Here is a 23,317-nt window from a genome sequence, read left to right on the forward strand (position 1 = left end):
TTCGTAACTACAGCTGCATGACGTGAGCTTTTGAGATTGTTTAATCAGTAAAACTGAAGATGGAGAATATGCATATTTACTACTAACTCTGTTTCAAAATATTACACATTCTAAATTTTTCACACGTTTTAATAAAACACAATAAATTTACATATCTTTTTGTTAATATTTTTTCCATAGTTTTAAGCCAATGAAAATTCAACCAATGCAATTATTTTTTTAAAGTTTGCAATTAGTTAATAAAATATGCATTAAAATGTAAAAAATAGATTTTTTTTGAAACAAAACTTTTCTCTAGAATATACAACTTTGTGAATCATTTTCTTATATTTATTAAATATCATTGAATATTAATTTTATTTATCACCAAGATGGAAACGAATCTATAAGATAAATATTGGTTGACTGAAAAGAGATTAAATTTTAATTAATGTAGACAGAGTACAATGAACTAACATGTTTGATTGGAAAACAGTTATATATAGTGTATATATATAGTTTTAAGTTTAGAAGTAACACAAAATAAGATACTGCTACTATAAAGATGCTTTGACTAGTCAAAGGTACACTGTTACATACATTTGTGCGCCAAGGAAACATACAATACAAGAGTGCATCAAGAACAGAAGGATAGATATGCATCAAGAACAAAAGCATCAGAAACTATAATCTTTTACTTTTTACAGACGCAATATTGCGAACTTCCAGAAACATACACACATATTTTGTCTCTATATAGGTAGATATGGAAGTAAATATTCTGTTTAAGCTCATAAATTATTGTTTCCAGAATTTCTCACTAAAACTAAATCTAATAATACCTAAAAAGCATACCAAACAAATATGGTAGTTTATATAAGGAACAAGCAAATATGGTAATTCCAACCATAAAATTGTTTTCTTTCACAGAATTGAGGATTATTTCTAAGGAAACTAAAATAACTAGTCATACTAGAAAAAAATAGAAAACAATTATTTATAGAAAATTAAATAATTTTGACTTTTTCTCTCACCTTAAATAAAAGCCAACCTCCATAGATTTCTTCACCAGTCGACACAACTCTCCTTCATCCTCTCTCTTTATTCATATATATAGTATCTCGTAGCTTTTTATACAAACGTATCAATGGCTGTTGAAGCTCATCACATGAACATTTTCTCTCCTCAGTTGTTATCAAACAGGTAACAAAACTCAACAAACTGGTTTTTATTTTATTTACTTGAAAAAATATTTTCTTCTTGTTTTTCTTCGTTTTAGAGCTGTCTCGGGCTTATTCAAATGGGTTTCCCGTAATCATTTTTGTGCTTTTATTTGCAGAGATTGTGTTAAATTCGAACAAGACATGAACCACGGCGGAGTTCCATTTGTAACCGGAGAATCCCTCGCCGTAGATCCTTTAGCTAAAGCTCGCTTTAACAAATCGGAAAGTGGTCTCACTTACAAGTTCAACTCATCCTCTGTTCTTCCTCCGTCCGCAAAACGTGCGAGAGAATCTCAATACCTTGGCTCAGACGCTCAGTTCGCGTCTCCGGTTAAGCGGAGGTCCGGTGCGTTTGGTTTAGCCTCATCTTTGATAAACGCTGAACTCGTGTTTCAAATCCAAAACCAACAACAGTCGGAGATTGATCGGTACGTAGCTCAACAAACGGAGAAGCTTAGAATAGAGGTTGAAACTCGTCAGCGAACGCAAACGCGGATACTAGCGTCTACGTTTCAAAACGCAATAGCCAAGAAATTAAAAGAGAAAGACGACGAGATCGTACGTATGAGAAATCTTAATTGGATATTACAAGAGCGAGTCAAGAGTCTTTACGTTGAAAACCAAATATGGCGTGATATGGCTCAAACCAACGAAGCACACGCTAACAACCTTCGAACAAACCTAGACCAAGTTCTGGCTCAAGTCCAAACGTTACCAACCGCACCAACCGTTGTAGAAGACGATGCGGAGTCGAGCTGCGGAAGTTGCGTTGAAGGTGGTGAAGGTATTAAAGCGGTTGGTGCCAGTTGCAAGCTGTGTGGTGAAAGAGAAGCGAGTGTGTTGGTGTTACCTTGTCGCCATTTGTGTTTGTGTACGGTTTGTGGTTCGGCTTTGTTACAAACTTGTCCGGTTTGCGATTCTGTCATGAACGCTAGTGTACATGTTAACATATCTCCTTGACCATTTTTTTGGTGCAACTAAATTCATATTCTGTTTTTTTTTTCCATAAATTTTAGTTAAGACTTAAGAACTAACATACAAAATATGTAATTTTCACTTAGCCAAATTTTTATTTTATTTTTTGTCAGTACGGTTTTGATTTTTTTGTTAACTCCTGTAAATTAGGATTTATTATTCTTTCTATAACGAGTTGTGAGCGAATCCAAGAATAAAAGTTGCAATTCAAGTTGAAAAGAATTTTAAAACTCACAAAACGTCATCTCTCATTTTTATAGGAAAATATCCACACAACGATGAATAGAAAGAAAGAAATAATTTTCTTGTAATTGGTTGATATTAAAAAACATAATTTTAAATGTAAATGACCCAAACTTCTTTTTAAGTTGCACCGTAGGTTGGTTTACTTTATTATTAGCCTATTTATCATCAAAGTCAATTACATGAGTTTTTTTTTGTAAAACCAAAAAAAAAAAAGTCAATTACATGAGTTTGAATAATCTAATTTCATTTTGATAGATTTGCACAATGCGACATAGATTGAAAAATTATAAAAGTTGTCTATAGATATATACTATTGCAAGTTGGCGGTATATTTTATCTTTCCAACCCCACGAACCATATAAAACAAGAAGAATCATACTTCGCTATCGAAAATAAAATAAATCATCAAAAAAGAAAGTCTGAATTCGAATGCCTCAACGACATTTTCAGTTCATAGTCATTATAGTTGTCGTGTAATAAATATTTCAAAATTCGGATCATATCATGTGTAGTGCATGTCTAGACAACGAAAAAAAACCACTCAAATGGATTTTAAATTATACTAGATCATGACCCGCGCGATTGCGCGGATTTTATTTTTGTTTTAACATATAACATATATTCTATAGTAGTCAATACAATTTAGAATTTTTCTATTTCACATAATGTAGTTTTATATAATTTCGAGTTTGTTCATATTGTTTAAAAACAATGAAAACTGTTTTTTGTATTAATAGTTTTTCATTGGTGTATTATAAATATAATTGTATGGTGCAAACATTAATATAATATTAACCAATACGATTTGGATTAAAATAACAGTGTACTACAGATGTATTGTGAACCACTAATCTAATAGTAACCAATACGATTTGGACTAACATAATAGTGTATTATAGATATAGACATAAGATGGGGACACTAATCTAATATTAACCGATACGATTTAGACGAACAAAACTGAAGTCTTCTTTATAATTTTAATAAAATAGTTATTAATTATTATAAGATAGATAAACAGAAAATTTAATGGAAAAAAAAAAAAATAGCAAGAAAGATTAACCGTTCGGATACATAAATGTTTTATATTTAGTAAAATAATTTAAATGAAACTGTATTAATCCAAAAACAATTATAGATTCAAATTTTTTTATTAGAAGAATAGTATTTTGAATGTGTGCAAAAAAATTGAATAAATTGAAAATGACAATGTGTTTTTTTTAGAAAGTTAAGTGCAATAAAAATATACAATCTTTTTTGTTTTATATTTATTGACAAAATAACTATTATGCCCAAGAAAAAAAATTCATTATAAATGTCCATGTCCACATAGAATTAATAAGTCCATTAGTAACAACAACTATCCAGGAAAGAGAGAAAAAAATAGCTACATCTTATTTTCCTTTTCTTTAATTTATTTTTAGGCTAGTAGACTCATAATCGATTTCTTAAAAAGTTAAAATTGATGTTTCTTTTATTGAAATCTCATAAATACGTCAAGTTACCTATTAAGTTAAATATACATAAATACAAAATCCCATGACACCGAGATTTTTGGTATAGTAGATTAATCTTGGAGAAAGGGGTTTTCCATATTTACGATATTTCAAATCTATAAATTTGATTGTGAATATTTGATTGCCACCGAGATTTTAGGTATGGTAAACTCATAATCGATTTTTTAAAGTTTGAATTGATGTTTCTGTTATTGAAATAAGAATATATTTTTAATTTGGTGAAGGGGTTTTCCCATATTTGATTACTTTTAAAGAATAAATTGATGTTTCTATTTAGTGTATATTCATTATTTGAGCATCAAGAAAAAATATTATGATATATTTAGTATTGAGTTTCAAAAAAGTACAGATGTGGTTGAAACATATTGTTAAATTATTTGGTTAATTCAATCCATTGGTTTGGGAGATACAATTGGATCAAGATAGTTAAAACTGGGCAATGACATGTTTTGGACTCGTTTATATTTTTAATAACATGTGTAACATTTATTTTTATATTTATTTTTAAGAACTCAGACTCGTGTAATATTTATATTGGAGACATTTGTTGTATTCATTTGACTATAATAAAAGAGAGGAGTTGTTATATTTGTACTATTATATAATATATACGGTGGAGTTAAATGATAGTCAAATGATTTAGATATTTTGTAAATAATTTACGGTGGAGTTAAATTATAGTCAAATGATTTACATTCATATGAAAGTTCGATGGAGTTAATGTTAAATGAAAGAATAGATAAAAGAGGTGATGTTAAATGATAATTACGGTGGAGTTAAATGATAGGATAATATTAATTATGGTGGAGTTAAATGATAGGTGCTTGATATTAAACTCTCTAAGGAAATATTTAAATGAAAGGTTAGACTAAGAATAATAATGTGATGTCTAACTTTAAAATCCACCTAGAAAAAGTTAGAATGTTTCTGTTTTAATAAGATAGATATTTAAGTACATACGTTATATAAAGAGTTATTATTGGGTTCACCCGTAGAGTGAATCTAAAAGTTCACCCAACCAATAAGAATTATTCATTTCACAATTGATATCTTTTAAATAAGGAAACAAAATATTGTCAAGTTATATTATATTTTAAAATAAATAAAATAAAAACAAATAAAAATAATAATAGTTACAAAAAAAAATTTAAAAAATATTTAACATTTTCGAAAGATAAAATAAACCCTAAACCCTAAATCATAAACCATAAACCCTTGAGTATACCCTAAACCCTTGGTATATGCTAAACCCTTGGATAATCTTAAACTCTAAACCCTAAACTCTAGTATATGCAAAAGAAATTTAGATATTTTAAGGCCGTCATCGAAATACTAAACCATAAATCCTAAACTCTAAACTCTAAACCTTTAGGTAAATCCTAAACTCTTTTTAGGATTAAGGATTTGGTATTTTTAAGATTTAGTGTTTAATGTTTTTAATTTAAATTTTAGAGTTTAGGCTTAGTGTTTTGATGACGGATTTAAAATATTTTTAATTTTTTTGCATATATTACTATTTTATTTGTTTTAACATTTTTATTTTAAAAACATAATATAACTTGATAATATTTTATTTCCTTATTTAAAAGATATCAATTGTGAAATAAGTGATTTCTATTGGTTGGGTGAACCTCTAGGTTCACTCTAGGGATGAACCCAAGAATAAGTCTTATATAAACCAAATTGTTAAAAAATAGAAAATATTTATATACAAACTCCGTTACATATTAAGTATTGTTGTAGAAATTTTTTTTGTTGCAAAATAAGTGTCGTTTTAGCATTTCAATGCAAAATTTATTAATTTTATTATGCATTTTTGTTTTTTTATTGGTTGAGATATATGGGTAGTGATATTTTTATATGAAAAATATGCAAAATTTAATAATTTCTTAATCCGTGTGCACAACTCGAAAATGATTTATTCAGAAACAGAATGAGTAGTAACCTAATAAGAACGTATGAATACGATGCGTAAATTCACTGAGTTACGATGATTGCGACGAAGAAACGTTACTCCAATAATTTGTTCAAAGTTTCTCCTTCAATAATAAATTATATGTGCTTTAGCTTTCTTCACATTTGTAAAACAACTGCAGATAAAAGGGTGATAAAAGATGGATCTTATTGGGTGAATTAGAAGTCCTGACTCAATCCCAAGAACCAAGATTCAACTGATGGCTAGATTAGAATTATGGACTTATTCTCACAATCTCGTGTGAGAAAGAAAATTTATAGCAGTCTAAATAATATTATTTTTTTTGGACTGCTATAAATTTTGAGGTTATGATTTTGTTTTTAAATAATTTTTTTTAAAACTGCTATTTTTGGAAAGTTTCATTTTATTGAGAAATATTGTAGATTTTAGATTGTAATTTTGAAATTAGAATTACAAGAATTTTTTATATATGAAATACTATTATAGAATTTTTCATCAAATAGGTTCTATTTTTAAATAATTTTTTTTTTAAACTGCTATTTTTGAAAAGTTTTCATTTTAAATGGAACTACTTTAGATTTGGGGTTGTGATTTTAAAATTAGAATAACAAGAATTTTTCTTGATATATGAGTATTTTTACAAAAAAATTCATCAAGAGGTTGTATTTTTAAATTATTCTTTTTTTTGATATTTTTGTAAAGTTTTCATTTTATAGAGAACTACTATAGATTTGGGGTTGTGATTTTTAAATTAGGATAGTAAGAATTTTTGTTGATATATGAGTATTCTTACAGTATTTTTCATCAATAGGTTGTAACTTTAAATAATTTTTTTAAAAATTTGCTATTTTGGAAAAAATTTCATTTTATAGAGAATTATTGTAGATTTAAGGTTGTGATTTTGAAATTAGGATTACAAGAATTTTTGTAGATATATGAGTATTCTTACAAATTTTTTAATCAATATGTTGTAAATAATTGTTTTAAAAACTGCTATTTTTGGAAAGTTTTAATTTTATAGAAAACTATTGTAGATTTGGGGTTATACTTTTGAAACTAGGATAACAAGAATTTATGTTGATATATGAGTATTTTTACAGAATTTTTCATCAATTGGTTGAATTTCTAAGTTGTTTTTTTTAAACTGCTATTTTTGGAAAATTTTCATTTTATAGGGAACTATTGTAGACTTTGGGTTGTGAATTTGAAATTAGCATTACAAGAATTTTTGTAGATAGATGAGTATTCTTACAAAAATTTTAATCAATATGTTGTATTTTAAATAATTGTTTTAAAAACAGCTATTTTTGTAAAGTTTTCATTTTATAGAAAACTATTGTAGATTTGGGGTTATGATTTTGAAACTAGGATAACAAGATTTTTTGTTGATATATGAGTATTCTTACATAATTTTTCATCAATTGGTTGAATTTTTTAATTTTTTTTTTAAACTGCTATTTTTGGAAAGTTTTCATTTTATAGGGAACTATTGTAGATTTTGGGTTGTGATTTTGAAATTAAGATAACAAGAATTTTTATGATATATGAGTATTCTTACAGAATTTTTCATCAATAGGTTGTAATTTTAAATATAATATTTTTTAAAACTCCTATTTTTGGAAATGTTTCATTTTAATGAGAACTATTGTAGATTTTAGATTTTGAGTTTGAAATTAGAATTACATGAATTTGTTTTTATATATGAGTGTTTTTACAGAATTTTTCATCAATAGGTTATATTTTAAAATATTTTTTTTAAATTGCTATTTTTGGAAAGATTTCATTTTAATGAGAAAATTGTAGATTTTAGATTGTTATTTTGAAACTAGAATTACAAGAATATTTTTTCTATATGAAATATTATTACATAATTTTTCATCAAATATGTTGTATTTTTAAATAAGTTTTTATAAAAAACTGCTATTTTGGAAAGTTTTCATTTTATAGAACTACTGGAGATTTGGGGTTGTGATTTTGAAATTATGATAACAAACTTTTTTTTTGATATATGAGTATTCTTACAAAAAAATTCATCAAGATGTTGTATTTTAAAATAGTTTTGTTTTAAATTGCTATTTTTGTACATTTTCATTTTATAGAGAACTACTGGAGATTTGGGGTTGTCATTTTGAAATTAGGATAACAAGAATTTTTGTTGATATATGAGTATTCTTACAGAATTTTTCATCAATAGGTTGAATTTTTAAATAATTTTATAAAATCTGCTGTTTTGGAAAAAAATATTTTATAGAGAACTATTGTAGATATGAGGTTGTGATTTTGAAATTAGGATTACAAGAACTTTTATAGATATATGAGTATTCTTAAAAAAATTTCATCAATAAATTGTATTTTTAAATAATTGTTTCAAAAACTGTTATTTTGTAAAGTTTTCATTTTATAGAGAACTATTGTATATTTGGAGTTATGATTTTGAAACTAGGATAACAATAATTTATGTTGATATATGAGTATTCTTACAGAATGTTTCATCAATAGGTTGAATTTTTAAATATTTGTTTTAAACAACTATTTTTAGAAAGTTTTCATTTTATAGAGAATTATGGTAGATTTTGGGTTGTGATTTTGAAATTAGGATAACAAGAATTGTTATTGATCTATACTATTATTTATGAAGTGATTTTGCTTACTTGTCATGTTTTCCATGATTTTAGCTAATTTTGCTTATTTGTCATATTTTTATTAAGTTTAAGTTAAATTATCATTGATGTATTATTTGTTTTGAGCTGAGTCACTAAATTATTAATTTAAAATAATAGCCTTGATGAATATTCTATATAAATAAAAATGAATTTTTTTATTAATATTAAATTAATATGTTATATTAACTTTTCTTATTTGTCATATTTTTATTAGGTTTTAGACTTTTAGATAGGTTATTAATTTATTATTAGTTTCTAACTATTCACTAATTTATTTTAATGATATAAAGTTTATATGTTATATGCTATATTAAATAATTGATTACAAAATAATATTTTAAAATTATCAAAAAAAGATAATTCTTCTATATATATTCTTTTTTTGTGCCTATCTGAAAAAAATATTTTTATTATAAAAGTTAAAAAAAATTAAGATACAAAACAATTTATATTAAATATTAGTCAAGCAAAAAATATAAATATATTTTCTAAACTATCTCTAGGATATGACTGTTTTAAAAAAACTTAACACAATAATAAGTATATATTTTGATTAAAAATATTTGACATATATAAATATTTTGATGTTTGATTTAACTATTTAAAAACATAAATAATAATTTATTATGCTGGTTTTAGATTAATAAGACATAAACTTATAAGTATTTATAAGAAATTTATGCGCGCATGTGCGGACAAACCACCTAGTATATGAGTATTGTTACAATTTTTTTCATCAATATAGTGTATTTTTAAATATTTTTTAAAACACTTCTATTTTTGGAAAATTTTCATTTTATACAGAACTATTATAGAGTTTAGATTGTGATTTTGAAATTAGGATAACAAGATTTTTTTTATATATATGAGTATTTTTACAGAATTTTTCATCAATATGTTATATTTTAAAATATTTTTTAGAATTGCTATTTTGGAAAGGTATCATTTTAATGGAAAAATTGTAGATTTTAGATTGTGATTTCGAAATTAGAATTAATAGATTTTTTTTATATATTAAATTTTATTACATAATTTTTCATCAAATATGTTGTATTTTTAAATTAGTTTTTTTAATAAAAACTGCTATTTTTGGAAAGTTTTCATTTAATAACGAAATACTTTAGATTTAGGGTTGTGATTTTGAAATTAGGATAACAAGAATTTTTTGTTGATATATGAGTATTCTTTGAAAAAATTTCATCAAAAGGTTGTATTTTTAAATTATGTTTTATTTTTAAATTGCTATTTTTGTAAAGTTTTCATTTTATAGAGAACTACTGTAGATTCGGGGTTGTGATCTTGAAATTAGGATAACAAGAATTTTTGTTGATATATGAGTATTCTTACAGAAGTTTTCATCAATAAGCTGAATTTTTAAATATTTGTTTTTTAAAATTGCTATTTTTAGAAAGTTTTCATTTTATAAAGAATTATTGTAGATTTTGGGTTGTGATTTTGAAATTAGGATAACAAGAATTTTTTCATTGATATATGAGTATTTTTACAGATTTTTTCATCAATATAGTGTATTTTAAAATATTTTTTTAAAACTTCTATTTTTAGAATTTTTTTATTTTATACAGAACTATTATAGATTTTCGATTGTGATTTTGAAATTAGGATAATAAGAATTTTTATTGATATATGAGTATTCTTATAGAATTTTTCATCAATAGGTTATATTTTAAAATATTTTTTAAAAAATTTGCTATGTTTGGAAAGGTTTCATTTTAATGAGAAAAATTGTAGATTTTAGATTGTGATTTTGAAATTTGAATTAAAATATTTTATATATATATATATAAAACATTATTACATAATTTTTCATCAAATAGGTTGTATTTTTAAATAAGGTTTTATGAAAAACTGCTATTTTTGGAAAGTTTTCATTTTATAAGCAAATGCTTTAGATTTAAGGTTGTGATTTTGAAATTAGGATAACAAGAATTTTTGTCGATATATGAGTATTCTTACAAATACCAAGAGGTTGTATTTTTAAATAATGTTTCTTTAAAATTGCTATTTTGTAAAGTTTTCATTTTATAGAGAACTACTATAGATTTGGGGTTGTGGATTTGAAATTGGGATCATGAACTTTTGTTGATATATGAGTATTTTTAAAGAATTTTTCATCAATATGTTGCATTTTTAAATAATTTTTTAAAATCTGCTGTTTTTGGAAAGTTTTCATTTTGTAGAGAAATTTTGTAGATTTGGGGTTGTGATTTTGAGATTAGAATAACAAGAATTTTTGTTGATATATGAGCATTATTACATACTTTTTCATCAATAGGTTATTATAAATATTTTTTTTTAAACTGCTATTTTTGGAAAGGTTTCATTTTAATGATTAATATTGTAGATCTTAGATTGTGATTTTGAAATTAGAATTACAAGAATTTTTTTTCTATATTATTACATAATTTTTCATCAAATAGTTGTATTTTTAAATATTTTTTTTCAAAACTGCTATTTTTGGAAAGTTTTAATTTTATAGAGAACTATTGTAGATTTGATGTTGTGATTTTGAAACTAGAATAAAAAGAATTTTTGTTGATATATGAGTATTCTTACAGAATTTTTCATCAATAAATTGAGTTTTTATTTTTTTTTCTAAAATTCTGCTATTTTGGGAAAGTTTTCATTTTATAGAGAACTACATTAGATTTGTTGAGATTTTGAAATTAGGATAACAAGAATTTTTTTGTTGATATATGAGTATTCTTACAGAATTTTTCATCAATATGATGCATTTTTAAATAATTTTTTTAAAAATCTGTTGTTTTAGGAAAGTTTTCGTTTTATAGAGAACTATTGTAGATTTGGGGTTGTGATTTTGAAATTAGAGTAACACGAATTTTTGTTGATATATGAGTATTCTTACATAATTTTTCATCAAAATGTTATATTTTAAATATTTTTTAAAGCTGCTATTTCTGGAAAGGTTTCATTTTAATGATAAATATTGTAGATTTTAGATTGTGATTTTGAAATTTGAATTACAAGAATTTTTTCTATATGATTATATAATTTTTCATCAAATAAGTTGTATTTTTAAACAATTTTTTTAAAAAACTGATATTTTTGAAAAGTTTTCATTTTATAGAGACCTATTGTAGATTTGATGTTGTAATTTTGAAACTAGGATAAAAAGAATTTTTGTTGATATATGAGTATTCTTACAGAATTTTTCACCAATAGACTGAATTTTTAATTTTTTTTAAAAAATCTGCTATTTTGGGAAAGTTTTCATTTTATAGAGAACTACATTAGTTTTGGGGTTGTGATTTTGAAATTAGAGTGACAAGAATTTTTGTTGATATATGAGTATTCTTACAGAATTTTTCATCAATAGGATGAATTTTTAAATAATTTTTAAAAAATCTGTTGTTTTGGGAAAACTTTTATTTTATTTTTTTGTCATCAAACATATAGACTCATAGGAAATTTTTTATTTTATAGAGAACTATTGTAGATTTGGGGTTGTGATTTTGAAATTAGAGTAACAAGAATTTTTGTTGATATATGAGTATTCTTACATAATTTATCATCAATAGGTTATATTTTAAATATTTTTTTAAAGCTGCTATTTTTGGAAAGGTTTCATTTTAATGATAAATATTGTAGATTTTAGATTGTGATTTTGAAATTAGAATTAGAATTACAAAAAATTGTTTATAAATATTATTACATAATTTTTCATAATATCATTAAAACTGCTATTTTGGGAAAGTTTTCATTTTATAGAGAACTACATAGATTTGGGGTTGTGATTTTGAAATTAGGATAACAAGAATATATGTTGATATATGAGTATTCTTACATAATTTTTCATCCATAAATTTCATTTTTAAATAATGTTTTAAAAACTATTATTTTCTGATAGTTTTCATTTTACAAAGAACTATTGTAGATTTGGGGTTGTAATTTTGAAATTAGGATAACAAGAATTTTTGTTTATATTAGTATTCTTACAAAAAATTTCAGAAATAGTTTGTATTTTTAAATAACTATTTTTAAAACTGTTATTTTGGAAAAATTTCATTTTATTGAAAACTACTTTAGATTTGGGGTTGTGATTTTGGAATTAGGATAACAAGAATTTTTGTTGATACGCCGTATAAAACAGTGTTTATACAACGTTTAATTTATTTTGTGCTTAGATTTTGAAATATTTTTTCTAATTACAAGAATATTTGTTGATATATGAGTATTCTTACATAATTTTTCATCCATAAATTGCATTTTTAAATAATGTTTTAAAAACTATTATTTTCTGATAGTTTTCATTTTACAAAGAACTATTGTAGATTTGGGGTTGTGATTTTGATATTAGGATAACAAGAATTTTTGTTTATATTAGTATTCTTACAAAAAATTTCATAAATAGTTTGTATTTTTAAATAACTATTTTTAAAACTGTTATTTTTGGAAAATTTTCATTTTATTGAAAACTATTTTAGATTTGGGGTTGTGATTTTGGAATTAGGATAACACGAATTTTTGTTGATACGCCGTATAAAACAGTGTTTATACAACGTTTAATTTATTTTGTGCTTAGATTTTGAAGTATTTTTTCTAATTACAATTTTTGATTCTTTTGACTTCATTTGTAGCAGTTAATTTATGTTTTATTTTCAATATTCCATAAATAAATATAATGTATAATCTATTTAATTATGCTTGATATTTTTTTATTGTTACATATAACTTATGTAATTATTTTATTTATTACTATGGTATTTATTTAAAATATATCTACCGTATATACTCCGTATATACATCCATATGATATACAGTAATCCAACTCCCGGTTAGCATATAGCATTTTAGAACACTAATATATTTTATGTAAATATCTGTTTGTTTATACATCTTTAGAAGTAATTTTCATCTTTATATTATTGATAATATTCTTAAAATATATTTACATATTTAAGATAACAACGACCCTAAATGCAAATAAGAAAACTAACCAAAATTTTAATATGTTTAGAATAAAAAATATTATAGTTGAATTCAGAGAAATAGATGAACCTTCTGTGGATTTTATTTTTGTGGGAAAAAATATCTTTTTGTGGATATTAGTTTTGTTTGGTATTTTTCCCTAAAAGCCTAAAGATGTTAACGAGGTGTATAAGATCAAATCTGGGCAGGTAAATACAATGGAAGCAGTAACCATGCGGTGGTGGACTAGTGGTTTTGAGGAAGGTTCGGCCCCAATACGGATCCGGCTTCGAAATCTCGTGTAATTATTTGGGCAAGCGTTAAATCGCAAAAATACATGAAGTATCGTAAATTTTGTGGGATTAGTCGGTTGACCTCGGTCGCCTGATCTCCACGGTTATTAGAAAAAGAAAACAATGGAAGCAGTATGCTAGTATGGTATGCAAGTAAGTTGACAATGAGCCTATACACAGGCCTAGTTCTATAGACGGGACCTATATAGTGGCCTAACTCTACTGACGGGACCTATTGACTGGGCCTAATTCTATATACCGGCCTGTAGGTTGGACCGTTGCAGAATTTAGTGTAGATTAGTGTAGTGGTTCTTTACCGAGAGCGGATCTGAACACTACTTAGTAAAATTTTGGTTGACTTATAATTTTAAAAATAACATATATAGAAATAAAGCTTCAACGTATACAAAAAAATATATTAAAATTATTACTAAATGTTTATGGGCGCTAAAATCTTAAAACCGGCCACTTTTGTTAAACTGCTAATTTTGAGAAGAAACAAAAGTATTATTAATATACAACTTGCGAGAACATTACACGCCAAGAGCTAAGACCAAGAAAAATCGAGAGAACATTGAAAAAGACTATAGACTCGTGGGACTAATTACATTTACATATCTATCAAAAGACATGTTCTTTCAAATGTGATAGATAGTACCACGTAAGTGCATTACGAGGAAATAAAACCGATAGAGGATCAAGACTTAAACCTAAAAACGGTTCTTCAGTTCGATAAAGAAATCCACATGCCGCAGCATTAGTTAGGCCCATTTGGCGAGAATCGACATTCCACCGCACCCTAGAAGAGCTGCGGCCAAACATTTGAGCTGCATTTTGATGCTGCCTTGAAGCTTTGGCCCCATGAACTCTGCAGCTAAAAGGTCAACGAGTGCCATGTAGATGAGCAATCCGGCCGAGCATGCATTGAGAAGTCCAACAGTTATCAACGCATTAGGACTGTTTTCTCTGTAAACTGTTGATAGAGCAATTCCTAACGCTATTCCGAATGGCGTTGTCACGGCGAAAAAGAACGCCATAACAAACTTTTTCAAGTTCGTGTACTCAGCCTGAAAATATGCCAAACATTAAACATTTGAAGAAGATAAGATAAAAGTTTATTATATACAATTTATATACCTGGAGAATGCAACCTCCAAGTCCCATGCCTTCAAACATTTGATGGAAGCAAAGAGCTGCGATGAGTCCTTTAATGGTGCAAGTATCATTAGTTGCTCCTAGAGACAGTCCAATGACCACAGAGTGAACTATTATTCCAAGCTCCAAGACCTAAATATCCATCGAAATTAAATTGAATGATATTCAGTAATATGTCATCTAAACTGATAAAGTCAAAAAGAAGAAAAAAATAGTAATGTGTCGATTAATAAGTTTATAATATTTCCATGTGTATTTACTACTAACCATAGCTATGACTCGGTATCGCAAGAGTTGTGCACTCGTGGAATCATCATCTTTCGTTGGTAAGGTAACATTATTTGCGGGGCCGTGACCATGACCATGGGGTATGATCCCAACTGCGTTTTTGCTAGTATAGAGGCTCGTAGCCATGGAATCGATGGCTAGAGTGATTAGACCGGACAACATAGCGAGAAATCCCGTGAAGGGAAACTTGTGCCACGGGTTCTCTTCAAGACATTGTGATGATAACATGTCGAAAGAATCGGGCAACACGTGCATAAAACCGGTTCCGAGGATGATCCCGGAGGCAAAGCATTTAACAACTGTGAAAATGTCACCGTCGGGTCGGAGGAACGGCACAGAACGGCTAAAGAGAGGAGCACCCACCCCAATCATGCTAGCGACTAGGATTGTGGCGATAGCTATGATTTTGAGAGGCAAAGCTTTAGCTTTGTTGACGCACGGGTTCGCTGACTCGCTTGCGCATTCATCAGGCACCGTTGAAGTTGCTGAAGAAATTGTAAACGAGACAAAGATGAGTATGATGAAGGTTGTTTTGATTAAAAGTGTTGAAGTTGAAGCCATTTTTTTTTTCTTTTGGAGTTGTGTTTCAGATTGTAAAATGTTTGTGTCTTTGGACTTGTTGGATGAGTCGGTTTATATAGTAATGTGTGCCGGTATATTTCATGCCATTTATTGTCGCAGCTGAAGAAATTATTGTTTTTCAGTTGACATACTCTATTTATATTCCTTAGGATAAGAATAAAATGTATATTGTCTATTATATATGTATAAATTAGTTTTGTGAAAGTGTTATTATATAATCATGGAAAATATAAAATTGAAGTTTTTAAAGTTCTAAATCTCTTTGTTTTTTGTTTTTATATTAGTTGTTGTTTTAAGTTAATTATTGTATCCAAATTTATAAATATTTAATTTCTTTTAAATAAATACATCATTAATTATCAATTTAACCAAAAATTCAAATAATAAATGCAATAAAAATTATAAAGTACAAAAATTATATAGCAGAAAAATTTAATAAATTTAAATTAAAAATTGAAAAACATTATTTAATCTGAGACACAATAATTATATTAAAATTGAAGGACTAGTATGTTTGGGTCATTAGACAAGTTACAGGTTGTCACAATTCATATGTGCTCTTTTTTTATCTTTACACTAAGTTGGTATTGGTACGTTTTCAGGCCAATTCATTTTATAGCATTAAGTATCTTCTTCTCGGAACCGGTCAGATCAGCGGATAAAGTCTATCAAAAAAAAAAAACTAGAATGAATAGAATTGTAAAATGCAGTCGCGTAATATGCAAAATTGGCTGTTCCATTAATTGGTTCAAACAAATCTTGACCTAAATTCACAACTACAGATTCATTTGCCGAGTCCAAAATATGATACACAATATGACTTTGATACACAATGACTTCTCTACCCGATAAAGAAGGAAATACAATTATATTTTATTCTGAAGATAAGAAAATATGTTTTTGTATCTTTTCTACGTGTTAAGAAAACCCAACTCTATAAAGTGGAAGCTTTCAACCATTTGATCACCGTCATTGGGTTACTGATGTACCTTCTTGTGTTGATGATGTTATTATATTTTTATTCTAAGATAGCATACCCTACAATTATTAGAATGTGTGTATATTTACGTCAAATTATCAAAACAAATACGATGATATTGGTCCAACCGGTAGCAATGTGAATATCAACAAAGAATCCACTTCGAATACATAAACAAAATAAACTTCAGAAATTAACCAATATGGTATGCATATTGTTAACGACCCAAGAACCAGTTCAAATCACATATAATTATAAAACTTCTGATTTTCGAGAATAGAGCTATTCCTGCTTTTTGTTTGGTCAATGCAGTACCTAGTCGTTCTCCTGGTCGAGCCGAACATGGTGCCTCCAGGCACTATCATCTGGAACTCCGACGCCGCATGGTCTAGAGATACCCTCTCTGCAGGCCTTGGTTGGGTCTCCTCATCTGAGCTCGCTCCGTCACTCACCGGTTCAAAAGTCTGCGCGAATGTATCATCGCCTTTACTCACTGAAACGCTTGCTTTGAGGGAAACGGTAGCTGAAGCACAAGTCCTCTCCGCCGACAACGTCTGGATTAGATCCGATTCTGAAAAGTTCATCAGCAGGGCCGGCTCAACATCCACGTAGACCTTTGGGCAAAAACAAAATTTTTGGGCCTGTTAGTATTAATCTTTAATATTTTAATTATTATCAAATTTATTTTTAATACAAAAGTAAAAATTCATATGTTTTTCTTTGTTTTGATTACAATGTTACGTATTATTATATTTTGTAACACTATTTAAATTTAGTTCTAGTACACATATGTTGATAAAAGAAAAAAAAATAAAAAAAAAATTAAAAGTTGGGATGGGTCCTGGGGCGGTCGCACTTACCACCCGGTATAGTAAGCCGGCACTGTTCATCAGAGATATACACTCGAGGATGTATCTGATGGAACTCTATGGAGTTCTCATAGATGTGGAGTGCCTATCCCGTTCTTTCGACTTTATTGTGTTTTCTTTTATTCAAGAGATCAAAACTCTGCTGCAGATCGTCTTGCGAATCTGTTCTTTGTTTCTTTCTTTGAGATCTTGTATTAAACTCTTTCTTAGTTAATGCAAGTATTGGTTGTTCAAAAAGAAAAAGAGATCCATCACAACCCGGGTATTTGTAATTTCAATTATATTTGATACTTGACTTATTTTGTACGAATACAAATTTGGACTTGTAAATAAATATTTGCTTAAGAATAAATTACTTACAAGTTATTTGTTATGATTTAGTACTTGTTAATTACTTTACAAGTACTTGTGAATTATTTACACATATTTTTGAATATTTAAAATGTTGTATCTGTGTGTCTTAAATCTCTGATGCATCAGTAAAATGCCCATCACTCGTGGATCGGACATAGTCAAGGCGTCGTAGGCGCAAGGAAGATAAACTCGCTATCAAGGTTGACATCTGGGGGTGCGGGGACCTACGGCCCCGCGGTACGGTATGCCTTTTTGGTTTAGGAAAATTACTATTCCTATTGGAAAAAGGAAATCGGGTTTTTTTGAGGCTGTATAATATAAATCTAAGGGTTTGTAAATTATTATCACATCATTAATAAGAAATCCTAAACGGATATTTGTCTCTGTTCTCTATTTTTCTTCTAACTTAATTCGTAGTTTCTGAATAATGTTCTATCAGAAACGAATATTAGAATTTATTTTGTTTACTTACTTAAAACAGAGAGTTAATATAAACGAAATATTTATGCACAATGTAAAAGAGAGAGAAATGAGCAAAAACATGAATCTCTCGGTTAAGGGTAATGTTTACTCTTTTTTAACAACAAAAATATATTTTGATGCAATTAATAAGTAATATAAAGCCCAAAATCAGATATTTTTACATACTTGTTACTTATCTTATACTTACAAATATCTAAATTTCACATTTGATATCTGACTTGATAATGACTAGTACTTGAAAAATCAAAACAAAACAAGTAGGGATATGATAATATAAGACATGTAAAGAGTATACTATATCAAACCCTATATATAGGCCACTTAAACCACCGATTGAGACATATGATACAAGATGACATTTTTGGTAAAAAAATTCCTATTAAGTTTTATAGCAATGTTGATATACAAACATAATTTAGAAACTTTTAATTGTAATATTTGTAAAAAATTTAGAATTGTTTATAAATTTTATCAACAGACATACTAACTAAATGTATTATTAAATTAGTATTATATTCAAATGCCTAAAAGATTATAGAAAATTATATACTAAGAAGATCCTAAACAAAAAAAAAGACTATAAGAATCTCCTCTTGTCTTTTTATTATATTTGATTCATTTTGTTTTTTTCTAGTATCACTGTTATCATACATTATCATTATTATTTTTAATACAAATGAGTTAATATTTCATCTTGCGGGTTTATTAATACACCATCTGTTCTACATAGACACAAATTCTGAATTTTTTTCACAAAGATAAAACTTTTATATTTTTATAAATTTTCTATTATTTAATAATAGGAAGTCGTAACTTTTAACAAAATTTATTAATTTTACTGCATTACTATTGGTTTAACTTTACTGAAAATTGATATTCGCAAAAGATAATGCATTTATGATACAAACTTAATTTGTTCCTAATATGTGTGAACTGTTCATAAATATTAAATTTGTGGCACGGAAAGAGTTGTAAAAATTATTTTATTTTTTATAATTTGCAAATCTTGAAAAAGAGTCTTATTTATTTAAATGACATGAGAAAACATTATACTACAAGAATTAATTATTACCCCGTAAACAAAAGGAAAGACTTGTTGAACCAACCACAATACATATATATATTAAAAGACATTAAATATGATAGATACTAAGTATATCTTGTAAAGGGAAAAAAACACGATTAAAGAGTCGAGAGTTAAACCTAATGAGGTCTTTTAAGTTCGACAACGAAATCCACATGACTTCAATTCTGCAGTAGTACTATCCGTGGAATTAGTTAAGCCCATTTGGCGATGATCGACATGCCACCGCACCCAAGAAGAGCTGCAATGAAACACTTGATCTGCATTTTGATGCTACCTTGAAGCTTTGGTCCCATGAACTCTGCCGCAAGAAGGTCCACAAGCGCCATGTAGATGAGCAATCCTGCGGAGCATGCATTGAGCAATCCAACAGTTACCAATGCAGAGGGACTATTGTCTCTGTAGATGGTCGAAAGAGCGATCCCTAAGGCTATTCCAAAAGGCGTTGTCACCGCAAAAAAGAACGCCATAAGAAACTTTTTCAAGTTCGTATACTCAGCCTGAAAACATATAAAACATTAACGTTTATTATTTACAGTGTTAACATCTTGACAGTAGATAAAATTTTCTGATATATAGTCTTATGTACCTGGAGGATGCAACCACCAAGACCCATGCCTTCGAACATTTGATGGAAGCAAAGAGCTGCGATGAGTCCTTTAATGGTGCAAGTGTCACTTGTTGCTCCTAGAGATAGTCCAATGACTACAGAGTGAACTATGATTCCAAGTTCCAGTACCTACGTAATTCATAACATTTATATTCGGTTATATATCATTTGAAATGGTAACGACGATTAATATATCAGTTTCTAATATTTTTATATATAATGTGTACTAACCATAGCAATGACTCGATATCTCAAGAGTTGTGCACTCGCGGAATCTCCATCTTTCGTGGGTAAGGTAACATCATTTCCAGGGCCGTGACCATGACCATGTGGTACGATTCCAACTGCGTTCTTGCTAGTATAAATGCTCGTAGCCATGGAATCGATGACTAAAGTGATTAGACCGGACAACATAGCAAGAAACCCGGAGAAAGGAAATTTGTGCCACGGGTTCTCTTTGAGGCATTGTGAAGACAACATCTCGAAAGAATCAGGCAAGACGTGCATAAAACCAGTTCCGAGGATAATCCCTGAGGCGAAACATTTAACGATCGTGAAAATGTTCCCGTCGGGTTGAAGGAATGGCACGGAATGGCTAAAGAGAGGAGCACCAACACCAATCATGCTTGCGACTAGGATTGCTGCGATTGCTATGATTTTGAGAGGCAAAGCTTTAGCCTTGTTGACGCATGGGTTCTCTAACTCGCTTGCGCAGTCTTGGGGCGCCGTTGAAGTTGACGGAGAGATTGTAAAAGAGAGAAAGATGAGTGCGAGGAACATTACTTTCATGAAAAATGCTGAAGTTGAAGCCATTTTTGTTTTCTTCTGGAGTTTGTCTTTGGCTTGTTTAATGTCTGTCTTTAGACTTACTGGATGAGTCAAGTTATATAGTAAGGTCTGCTTGTTGTTTCCATGCCGCCATCTATTGTCATTGATGACGAGACTACTTGCTATGTTGAATATGAAACAGATTAACTAATAATATTCCAGAAGGAAATACTCACCAAGAAACTTTACAAGATTTTACAAAAAAAAATAGATTTACAAGATTATATATAACATCCGTTAAGTTCAAGAGTAGCTATACCATATTTTACAAAATTTATATAAAAGCTGTAGATTTATTAGATAATTCGTTTTATAAATAATAAAACTGTAGATATATATGAAGAAAATTCTGCCTACATCTTATACAAAAAAATATTTAATTATATTTTTGCTTAAATTTAGGCCTTATCATTGCATGCTAACACAATTCATTATAATTTATAAAACAATTGTGTAATATAAATGTATATCTATGCTAGCCAGTTGTTATAAATAACCAACATCTACTTCTGAACAGACAAACAATCCAAAAATTGAATCATATTCTGATATAGTTTAAATAGTTTTAGTTTTTTAGTCTTTAATCACTCAAATAAAAAATTGTCACATGAATTAGTACCATTGACCCAGGAGGGAATTTCCAAAACTGCAACTTTCGTGCCGTTTGTCGAGCGGTCGAAGTCAACCCCATGCGTCTTTAGCTAGTTGCGTAAAATCGGTTAGTCAACTCTCAGACACGTTTACTTTTATCGTATATTTAAGTATCGATTAGGTTTATATGTAATTTATAGGATTGCGACCAGCACAAATTCGCACGTGAGAGCTTGTGTTCTTTGCATGGTTGCAATACAGTCAGCAAGACATACATGCAGCACGTATGAAAGTAGATTCCTCTTTTCGTAGTTTGAGTTTTGTAAAAGGAACGTATGTATCTTTTTTTCTGAATGAATGTTAAATTTTATTCAAGCAATTTTTTTTTACATTAAGTGTAACTGTGATTCTATGTATTTACACCATCAAAATCTTTACTCTATAAGAATGATCCTGCTCCTCCATCTCTTCCATTCTCTTGAGTCGCAAATCAAGTTATTAAGCCTTCCTCAAGGTGCTGCTGCCCCTTCCCTTTCACAGATAGCAATTTTAGTCTCATAGTCCTTCCCACAAATCTGACCAAACTGTTGATATCTTTCGGCTGTTCTTTTAGCATTGCGTTCTCTCCACATTGTATGCAACGTAGCTTGGAGAGCATACTGAAAGATAAACGTCTTAGCTGGTGAGAGTCTTGGATTAGACAAGAGCATCTTAAGTACATCTTAAGTACATTCCACAAAAAGAACGTACGTACCATTATTGTATAAATTGTATTCATAACGTAGCTTTGTGTTTCCATATTTGAACTATCTATATACTCTCGAACTTCTAACTCATCCTCAAGGTTTAATTTATTAACTAACCATAAAACAATTTTAAAACAAGGAGAATAGCAATTAATTTTCATGTTAGATATATAATTCTGTGATGGAAGCACCTTGGCCTAGTGGTCAAGGTTTAAAGAGTTCTACACCTAAGTCTGGGGTTCAAATCCCAGACGACGCAATTTTTATAGGAGGAAGTTTCTACAGGAAGAGGTCTGGGTTTCAATTTTTGGAGAAGACGGATTATGCAGAAAATTAGAGAAAAAACACACAAGAGATCTTCAACATGGCGCAAGAAATACCGTTAGGAATGAATCTCATAAGACGACTCAAGGTGATGCAGTCAGGTGTGAATCATCACAAAACAAGTAGTATTGTCGGCTGTAATATCGTCTACGTAGTGTTCTCATAATTTGTAATAGCATAATCAACGAGACAAAAAAAGATATAGAATTCTATGAACTCGGGTTTAAATGTTCTATGTCAATTTGTCTTTTAATTCTAAAACTAGATTTTTGACCCGTCCTTCGATATGTTTTTTTGTTTTAGTTTTTTTAAAAATCTAATTTTTATACTTATATTTTTCTGTAATTATATTTGTATTTTTTTGTAATCATATTTATATATAATTAAAGTTGATTACATGATATATTCAGATAGTTATTTAGATAAACTTATAAAATAATTTGGATATAATCTTTTATCAGTTGGTCATAATCCAGTTTTAATAGTATTGATGATGTCCACATTTCTTTGGCATAGTCATATATGGTCATTGGTTAATTATATATATATATATATATATATATATGTGACCATTGATCTAATTGTATAAATGGTTTACTGTTTATTGAACTTGTTTCTTTCTATCTAACCGTATAAAGTTATTTC

General features: G+C 28.1%; 3 protein-coding genes across 3 annotated transcripts; 1 reads left to right on the top strand and 2 right to left on the bottom strand.

Annotated features, from left to right (window-relative positions):
* Window positions 1-994: 994 nt before the first annotated feature.
* LOC108852179 (E3 ubiquitin-protein ligase BOI) lies at window positions 995-2,265 on the top strand. The gene is made up of 2 exons (XM_018625681.2): window positions 995-1,182; window positions 1,319-2,265. Exons 1-2 carry the CDS (start codon window positions 1,127-1,129, stop codon window positions 2,160-2,162), a joined length of 900 nt encoding a protein of 299 aa, XP_018481183.1. The 5' UTR covers window positions 995-1,126; the 3' UTR covers window positions 2,163-2,265.
* Window positions 2,266-14,271: 12,006 nt separating this feature from the next.
* LOC108853676 (fe(2+) transport protein 1-like) lies at window positions 14,272-15,837 on the bottom strand. The gene is made up of 3 exons (XM_018627092.2): window positions 15,202-15,837; window positions 14,917-15,066; window positions 14,272-14,846 (listed from the first exon to the last, which is right to left on the bottom strand). The coding sequence occupies exons 1-3, from the start codon at window positions 15,781-15,783 to the stop codon at window positions 14,541-14,543; spliced, it is 1,038 nt and encodes a 345-aa protein (XP_018482594.1). The 5' UTR covers window positions 15,784-15,837; the 3' UTR covers window positions 14,272-14,540.
* Window positions 15,838-19,493: 3,656 nt separating this feature from the next.
* On the bottom strand, window positions 19,494-21,037 carry LOC130511454 (fe(2+) transport protein 1-like). Its single transcript, XM_057008447.1, has 3 exons — window positions 20,415-21,037; window positions 20,163-20,312; window positions 19,494-20,073 (listed from the first exon to the last, which is right to left on the bottom strand). The coding sequence occupies exons 1-3, from the start codon at window positions 20,994-20,996 to the stop codon at window positions 19,768-19,770; spliced, it is 1,038 nt and encodes a 345-aa protein (XP_056864427.1). The 5' UTR covers window positions 20,997-21,037; the 3' UTR covers window positions 19,494-19,767.
* Between the last annotated feature and the right edge of the window lie 2,280 nt (window positions 21,038-23,317).

Source organism: Raphanus sativus, chromosome 4, assembly GCF_000801105.2.
Source record: "Raphanus sativus cultivar WK10039 chromosome 4, ASM80110v3, whole genome shotgun sequence".
Lineage (NCBI taxonomy): Eukaryota > Viridiplantae > Streptophyta > Magnoliopsida > Brassicales > Brassicaceae > Raphanus > Raphanus sativus.

Coding starts and splice junctions, on each gene's coding strand:
- LOC130511454 (XM_057008447.1), bottom strand. CDS start 20,996: ATGGCTTCAACTTCAGCATTTTTCATGAAAGTAATGTTCCTCGCACTC. Junction 20,313..20,414: donor GATATCGAGTCATTGCTATG/GTTAGTACACAT, acceptor TGAATTACGTAG/GTACTGGAACTTGGAATCAT. Junction 20,074..20,162: donor TTGGTGGTTGCATCCTCCAG/GTACATAAGACT, acceptor ATATGTTTTCAG/GCTGAGTATACGAACTTGAA.
- LOC108853676 (XM_018627092.2), bottom strand. CDS start 15,783: ATGGCTTCAACTTCAACACTTTTAATCAAAACAACCTTCATCATACTC. Junction 15,067..15,201: donor GATACCGAGTCATAGCTATG/GTTAGTAGTAAA, acceptor ATGGATATTTAG/GTCTTGGAGCTTGGAATAAT. Junction 14,847..14,916: donor TTGGAGGTTGCATTCTCCAG/GTATATAAATTG, acceptor GCATATTTTCAG/GCTGAGTACACGAACTTGAA.
- LOC108852179 (XM_018625681.2), top strand. CDS start 1,127: ATGGCTGTTGAAGCTCATCACATGAACATTTTCTCTCCTCAGTTGTTA. Junction 1,183..1,318: donor CCTCAGTTGTTATCAAACAG/GTAACAAAACTC, acceptor TTTTATTTGCAG/AGATTGTGTTAAATTCGAAC.